Source organism: Sprattus sprattus (assembly GCF_963457725.1).
Source record: "Sprattus sprattus genome assembly, chromosome: 21".
In the NCBI taxonomy this organism is placed as follows: Eukaryota; Metazoa; Chordata; class Actinopteri; order Clupeiformes; family Clupeidae; genus Sprattus; species Sprattus sprattus.
Window position 1 is genome coordinate 14,059,786 of NC_137919.1, and position 8,861 is coordinate 14,068,646.

The 8,861-nt window shown below is 40.1% G+C and overlaps 1 protein-coding gene across 1 annotated transcript; it reads right to left on the reverse strand.

Moving 5' to 3' along the window:
• Positions 1 to 3,902: 3,902 nt before the first annotated feature.
• Positions 3,903 to 7,524, reverse strand: LOC308382409 (gamma-aminobutyric acid receptor-associated protein-like). The gene is made up of 4 exons (XM_080860132.1): positions 7,296 to 7,524; positions 5,613 to 5,691; positions 5,257 to 5,375; positions 3,903 to 4,923 (listed from the first exon to the last, which is right to left on the reverse strand). The coding sequence occupies exons 1-4, from the start codon at positions 7,383 to 7,385 to the stop codon at positions 4,843 to 4,845; spliced, it is 369 nt and encodes a 122-aa protein (XP_080716258.1). The 5' UTR covers positions 7,386 to 7,524; the 3' UTR covers positions 3,903 to 4,842.
• Between the last annotated feature and the right edge of the window lie 1,337 nt (positions 7,525 to 8,861).

The window sequence follows — 8,861 nt, forward strand, 5'->3', positions numbered from 1 at the left end:
GGTTACGAGACGGCTACGGTGTGAATAACTGGAGTAGCCTACTGAATAACTGAGTAAGCTCATTTAGCTACATTAACTCAAACGCCACGGAGACTCCCTGTTCTAACTTTGAATCGCTCTGTTGGGGCAAAGTGACCATTGCAAAGGTGTTTGACTACAGACTGTTAACGTAGCAAATAATTCCTACTATAGAGCTCCTGCGTCACGTGACTTTTGATTGTCGGACGCCATTTTGGCAGTAAACATTACGACCGGCGCCAGCCTTGAAGAGTTCATACCGAGCGAATATACGTATATAACTAATAATAATAAATAAATAAAATATAAATTAAGGTTGAAAATGACAGCCACGGTTGGGTACGTTCAAAAACACAAACTAGCAAGTTACAGATGCACTGTAGTAGCTACCCAAGATAATAAACAAACAATGCTAACATGACACTGTCTATCAAACTGGGATAATTTAATACTTACCCTTGCAGTGATGATGCCAAAATTACAGAGATTAAATATAAGTGACCCATATAGCGCTCCTGGGGTGCTTTTCAAGAGCATAACATCCTACAACGAAGAATATATTTACCTGACTTGCGCTACGCTGACATTCACAGCTATCTGCTCAATTTTCCCTTAGTTTATACTGGGGACTCCCTCAGAGCATACAAAGGCTTGGAGGCTTATAAATGGTGTCAGTCCGGCTTCGTAACACAACTTCGACTGTGGAGTCTTGCATTCAAAAACTTCGGCATCATCACTGCAAGGGTAAGTATTAAATGATCCCAGTTTACGTTAGCATTGCTTGTTTATTAGCTTGACTAGGTTCGGCAGTGTCACGTTAGCATGTTTGTTTATTATCTTGGGTAGCTAGCTACTGCAGTGCATCTGTAACTTGCTAGTTTGTGTTTTTGAACGTACCCAACCTAAGTGGCTGTGATTTTCAACCTTAATTTATATTTTTTGAATTTCATACATAGGTTAATCACTCCTAACGGCTAAATGACAGTCAACTGAAGCCGTGACTGCCAGTCAGTGCCTGTCAGATAACTGACGCGATTACTGCCAAAATGGCTACGCCCATCGTTTTTCGGCACGCGACCAGCAACTATGACGACAGGCGCAGGAACTCTATTGCAGCCAGTCAACCTACAAGCCTTGCAGGTATAAAACAAATCATGACGTCAGATGACGATTTTCAGTCTCGTTACCATAAACAAGACCCTGAGCACTGACATGATAAGCACTTTGGTGAAAGGTGAGCTCTGCTCAAAAAGGCCAAGTCGCCAAGCTATGAGGCAAAGCAGTCAAGAGCAAGTGCCACTGGAAGTAGAAGTAGTAGATTGATACTTTAATAGGAGCTTAACATATACTTAAATATATATATATATATATATATATATATATATATATATCCAGTTATTCAACATAATAAATCAGCGGCGAAAAAAACAATAGAATCATATTTTCTTGACAAGAATTCCATAAATGAAAAGAGATCCTTACATTTGGCATCATTTAGTACTTCTAAAGAATATATGATTGTATTGTTTTTTTCGCCGCTGATTTATTATGTTGAATAACTGGAGGATGCGAGTGCATGGAAATATTAACGCGAAGGGCCTTGCCAATAAAATGTATTGAAATCTGAATTACATAACATTGTATTGGCTGTCAATCATGGATGGAAGAGTAGACAAGTTAAGTTACGGCATCTCTCGTGGGGGCTATGCATTAAGCCTTTTGTGGTGCCCTTACCACATTGTGCCTCATATACTGTAAATGATAGACCCAGTGACAGGCTGGCATGAAATGGCTTGCATAATACTAAGTAAGGAGGCCAAAATAATTTTTTACTCATGGCTGAAGCTAAGTTTCTCCCCAGGTTGGAAAAAAAAGCATCTCAAACTGCATCAGATTGACGCTTTAAAATATGGAATATTAAAATTTTACTTACGGGGGGGCACACCCCGGACCCCCCTAGAGGGGTAATATCCTCCTCACCTTTTTCACCCCTGACCCGTTTTCATGCCTGCTATGGCTGTCATGGTAAACTGATGTATCTGTCTTTGCCAGCAGAAATGTGTTTTCTTTGATACGAAGACTGCGGACATGTTCATGAATACCTTATGAGTAACCACTAGAGGGCACCAACCATGTACACAGCAAACGTAAGTTGAGGACAAACAACACCCAGTTCATAAATGGCAGCTTGAAGGATCGCATATCAGGGTTCTGGTCGGCGTGGTCAGATAAACTTTTTTGCTAAGGGTTCCTTACTGAGTGAAATGACCTGGAAGTATCTAAGTGGCAGCCATGATAACAGCTGGTTGAATTTTCGTATCACCTTTAGCATTGGGAACACTGGAGCACCCTTTACAAAAGGGAGTCTGTACAAAAGGAATTCCTTGCAGCAGCAACGTTTAAAGACTGCTTCTGCATTAGGTAGCCAAAGTGTAAGAGCAGTCCGATTCTCTTACTTGTCTTTTCCGTATCTCATGACATTTTCCACGAGGTAAATGAAATGGGGTTGGAAATTACTTTTCTTTTGTTGACCATCCGACAGCAGCCGTGGTGTCTTTGTATAAGCAGTGTTTCTCAACTGGTCTGACCTTTGGACCGACTATTTCCCTTGGCCTTTAAGTTGCGACCCACATTTGATAAAATTCAAACTATTAATAAATACATTTCATAGAATGCGCTCTCTGAGAGCTCCCTTTACCCTTACTGATTGAGAACCGAACTCAGCTTTTTTTTAAGCTTGTGTGCTACCATGGGTCTATATTCTGAGGAAAAAAAATATAAAAATTCAAGGCAAATTGTACTTGTTTTGACAGCTTGAAATACAATAAAATATTATGCTTATCTTCATGAGTTCCAAATATTAAAAAAAAATTTGTCTAGATGAACTGGTAAAAGTATGTTTTTGTCTACATTTTATATTTCATCTATCAAACATGTTAACATTTTTACATTGAGATAACCACTTACAAAAACATGTGAGGGTTTATCAGATCTCTCAAGACAAACAATGTTCCACTTCCACAAAGTTTCAGTTCAGCATTGATGTGTCCGAGCCAGGGGCGCAGATAGCACTGGGGACGTGGGGGACACGTCCCCCCCAGATTCATAGTGACCCCGATCCGTCCCCACCACTCTCGATACAATCATCAGTTAATAACTCTGCACAGCTGATAAGGCGATGTTAGCGTCCCCCCCAGTTCAAAAATCCCATCTGCACCGCTGGTCCGAGCTACTAGGTCACAGACTGCAGTGTGAAACCCATGATAAGAAAAGACCACGAGGAACACAAGCTAGAAAACAGGCTTTTTGGGGGTCATATGACTGTTGTGAGGCTGATACAGACTTTTACAAAGAAATGTTGTTCTGTCCAGCCTGGCTTGTTATGTATGCTATGCCTTTGACTTACAAGTAGAGATTTAAAGAGTGGAATTACAGTGTTGAAAAACAGTGCTTCTGCTTAATGTAACAGTGATCCATTATGGGACCATTGGCTTTCCTGAGTGTCCTGGATGTTTATATAGTACAAAGCCCTCTGTTATGAACAAAATGACACATCAAGGACAATTCCATTCCATAGTGTTCACCATGTTGCTGCCTGGAGGTTGTTGTCTTAATCTGTGTAACAACACAAACTGTCCACTTGCGTAGAGCACCACAGTTAGATGGTGTCTTGTTCTTCTGGTCACCACTGAATTGCTCACTCTCGTGCATAGTGTGTGTAAGTGCTGTTTCATTCTCCGATCTCCATAGTGTTACAGTTTCTTGTCTATATTACCTATAATTACTATAATCTTCAACCTGTACATACTTTATCCACCTTTGGGGAAATCTAGGTGGTTGGTTTATAAGAACCATTAGCACTACAAAGTATGTTTTCTTTAGAAGGTGTTTTTACTGATATTCACTGTTTATTTTGGTCCAGTATACGTTTAAGAAAGAGACAGCATGCAGGGTATTTTTTTGTGTGTCTAGTTTATATTGTTATGAATGGAAGGTACCAGTCACGCAGCTGTATACCGAGTTCAAATGAAATAAAATAAGAAACACAAAAACCTAAATTAAAAATCAAACCAATTTAAAAAAAATGTAAAGCATAAATCAATCTAGCTATGTAGTTTACTAAAACTCTTCAGCTAAAATATCCACTAAGATACAATATTTAACAATTATATTAAATCATGATAACATTGCAGAGCAGAAACAGAAGATCAATGATGCTTAGTCTGAATTTTACCCTCCTTCCACATTTACCTAAGGGGAAGAAATTGTAACGCCATGAAAAGCTTGTCTTGTGGGGAGCTAAATCAATTGAATTTAAATTTTCATTAGCTAACCTTAGTCAAACAACTCTACATGCCTGTTAAAAGTTTTTGACAATGAAACAGTGCAAAGTACACAACCTTATTTGTGCGTTTCCCCAACTAATTGTCTTCCATATTTTTGACGTCTTTCACATACTGCTCATACAGCATTATCCACATGAACATACTCAGTGACTTACACGGAGTCAGCGCAGCTCTCCATGGTATTTCACCCTCTAGATTGTTCATAATTATAACTCACACTGGCCAGTGGTCTGGAGGGATAACACTCAGACTAAAAGCAGAGTGAACTGAAAAGGAGAGTGAGAAGTACAGAGAGATGCAAGCATTTGGAGGACCACAAAAGTGCATCAGGTGTCTTTTGCTCAGGGAACCCTAGGCTGCCGATCTGGGTTTATAATATAATTTGACCTTGGGGACAGAGAAAGGGTGAAGGAAGGAGTGAGAGATGGAGGAAGAGGACAAAGAAGGAGATTAGGGTGGGGGGGTGGGGGAGGGGGTGTTAAATTTCCCTTTGGCTTTCTCCGTAGACGCTTTCATCGCTGTAAGCAATGTAGAGGAAGAAGTCCTCCTCGTGGTGCTCCTGAAAGACAAATAGAGAAACAGAGAGTGAAACCAACCGCAACTAGCTGGGATATGTACCTAGCTTTTTTACCCCCCCAGGCCCAATCAACATCCCATTATAGTCTAGATCACTTTCTACAAGAAAAATAACTTGGAGGAGCTTGAGAGCGCCAAAAGAAAACAAAGAGGGCAACATGCAACGTGGCATAACTGCTCTAAACCCAACAGTCAAATTCCTTGTATGTGAAAATGTACTTGGCCAATAAACATTATTCTGATTCTGATAAGATGTCTATGTGAAACTCTTCTGTCAGCTGCAACGGTGACGGTGAAGAGGAAGAGCAGGCAGTACCTGATACAGCAGGCCCATGGTTGCTGAGGTGGGGGGAATGACGTTGTTTACGAAGAAGAAAAGAGCATCCTCAGCTCTCAGGTGAATTCGTTTCCGGATGAGGAAGTAAAACTGGCCCACTACACAGAGAAAGAGAGACGAGACAGCGGGAGAGGGAGAAAGAGAAAAAGAGAGAGAGAGAGAGAGATTGAACTGCTTTAGTTCATCAAGTCCAATCAATATCTAAAGGGAGTGTGTATGTTTTGACACAAGTCATATTCTATCTGTTTTCCTGTTGTTTGTTTCTCCTGTGGCAGTGTGTACAATATTGGGATCCACTGACGAAGTGGCTGACAAACAGAACAACTGCTGCTCACCTGTGAGGTCAGAGGGTACAAGGTACTTCTTCTTGTCCAAATCTCCTATCCTGGCCTTTGGAGCCTTTTCCACAATGACCTGGAAAATTAAACACAGTCAATGGACAAAACCTTTAAAATAAGGAATTAATTAACCATAATTACACATCGAATCTATAAATAATAACTTCTACTACTACTGCAGTACTTGGTGTTATATCAATTGGAATCTCCCCTTGACGCATGAGACGTCAGAAAAGCTTATGGGAAACCTGATACTTCTTCATCGAGAATATAGTACACCCACGTTTTCCTAAAGAGGAGGATTCACGTAGGGGGAGAAAAAGTGGATCTGAGATGTCATGTTTTTTCAGCTCAAGCTGTGTACTTTAGATAAAGCGCATTGTCACCAGGAAACCATATCGGTTTGTCATACTTCTAAGCCTAAGTGCTTTTTGCATGGGTGTAACAGTGACTTATATTTCCTTTATAAATGTACTGTACAAATTAATTTGGTTCAAGCTAGAGTCCATTAATGACAGCAGGCTTGGGTGGCATTAAACCACATTTGCCACAAGAAAAAAAACAGTAGTTGAATCAAGCTTTCCTTGCTTGGCCTTGGTAACCCAGTACACACAAAACAACTAGGAGGGGGGAAGGGCTGACTTGAAACCAAACCACTACAAATAAACGGGGGCTAGTGTATTGACAAAGACACTCAAAAAAACGTAACGTAAATATTTTTGCATGTCTGTCTGGAAAAGCAACAACAAAGAGCGATCTTCGAAAAACATTTTTGGGGGGAATTAGCATATTTTTAAGGCTTTAGGCGTTCAAGCATTTTACATATTCTACAGTATTATGTTGGCAAAGCGCATCACACAAGCATAAAAAGTAAACACAGTAAAGACAAAACGTGCAATAACTGCTTGTGGGTGAAATATACAGCTGAAATCAATAGGAAAACTGTGATAAACTAGACGTAAACAAGTCCAGGATTCTATTTTTGGCCAGCTAACGTTACTGTTCCTTGAAGGCCCCTAGGATAATAGGTCCAAAATATGAGGCAATGGCGCAAACAGATCCTGGATGACGAAATGGGAAGATATGCCACACGCAGAAAAACACGGTTTTGTCGGTGAGGACCAGCCTGCCAACCATTTCAAAATACAGAAATAAAGTACAATCCGCGAATATTCGACGGACCATTAGCTTTCCACTAAAGGTTTGTTTTGCGTGCTGGGCACAGGCCTGGATGCTCACCTTAATTTCATGTAACGTCAACGTGAATATGCTCGATAGATTACATATTTAGTTGTGTTAACGAGACACAGTTAATAAAAAGGAAGTCTATAGATCCCGATGTTGTAGGTGGGTATTCTGTTGAACATTATTAAAATAAATTAAAGCACTGTCAAGTTGACTTCTAAGGGTCATTCTCCGGAAGCTGGCTAACGCACTAGCCACCTAGCTAGTAATGTTATCAACATAATATGATTAAATTCTATTGGCGATAAAAAGGTAAATGTAGGCTTAAATGGTGTGTATGTGCATGCTAATTATTATCTCTGATACGGAGACATTTTTCTATGTGGTCCCTTGTTTCCTGACAGCTAAAAGTTAATAAAAAAGATGGATAGCAGGTTGCTAGGTGGTTGGAGAAATGAAAGCTAGCTTTTGAGCTAGATAGCTAACGCTACTTACAGGAACCCTGTCAGGATACTTCTTTCTGATTTTCTCCCCCTCTGATCGTCTCTTCTCAAAGGGATGCTCTTCTTTGTACTGAAACTTCATTGTTAAAGGATTTATCTCTGGGATATCCAAAAATTCTCAATTGTTTTCACAGGGAGAACAGGTATAGGCAGCCAGCGATTCCAACTGGCTTACTTTGCTAGCTGACTGTTGAGCTCTGATGTTTTCTTGGTGCGTCTGTGGCGGATGGATACAATAACAAACTACGTAAACTGCGCAAATCAGCCTATTCACAAAGATCACGTACGTTGACTGAATATTGCCATATTTAACTGAGAAGTCTCCGTTCCTGTAATTGCTGATATTAATTCCATTCCCTTAATCAAACTGAAACAACAGCTAATCTCACAGGAAGCATACAACACACTCTGCCTAAATCTAAACCGTACATCAGAGTCCATCTCATGTGGTATAGAAGTAACACAGCCAGTTTGATTCGTGTCTAGCGCTTCTTTTTTTTTACAGGTTCAGAGAATATCATCACCCTATAGAAATGGGTCTGGTCATATTTTATTGTACGTTTCAAAAGTTACCTAACAACCGACTGGAGATCTATTTTGTTTTCAGCTAAACGAAAACGGCGCAAGATTCTAAAGTCTGGGTGTTCGTGATGCGACAGTCATATGACTGATCTAGGTAATTTCCGGGTGGGTGGAGATAGACGACTAAGCAAGAGCGTGACGAGAATTAGCAAAGTTTTTTTTATCGTACCGAATAGATTTCTCTGACGTGATGGAATAATTGTATTGTGTAGGCACTATGCACTTGTGCAAAAGGCATCTGAATTATCACACACTTATTGAGTGCTTAATTTGCCTCGCTCAAGTACGTATATTGTACCTGCACTCTCCAAAACGATTAACTATTAGTCATGTGAGTAAAATCTTTCAACGGAGTCAATCAGTTAAACACACACAGGTGATTTTAAACAAAAGTTGAACTATCCTTTCATCATGTCGAAAAACAGGATCATAAAACAATCCTTCATATAAATGTACATTTCTAAACAGCTGTTCAGAACGACAGTAGTTCAACGGGCAAAACACACGGATTGCATTCTTCTTACTGCCAGTAGAGGGCAAAACAAAAATGTAGGGGGAAAAAAGGACACATGGCCAAATACTTTCCTTCGACTCTCGAGTATCCCTAGTCTGTATCACACATACTCCCCGACCCTTGCTCAACATCTATCTGTAAATCCAGGAATCTCTGTGTGTCAGTCAGTCTGTCTAGGGCGTATCTCCCTGACGGTAGTTAGGTTAGTTATGAGATTTTGCATGTAGCTTACGCATGTCCTGAACCTGTGCATCCTTGATTTTGAAGATTTTTGAATTTATAGTTCGCGAGATATTTGTATTTTACCGTTTCCCGTAGGAAACAATGGGTTATCGTCTCCCGTCCCGTCGGCACTATGGGTAGTGACGTCACAATCAAACGCGTAGCGTTATTAAAGGCACCCAGTGCAACTTTATGTAAACATTCAATGAAAAATAAACATTCAATTTCTAGTCTTTTTTA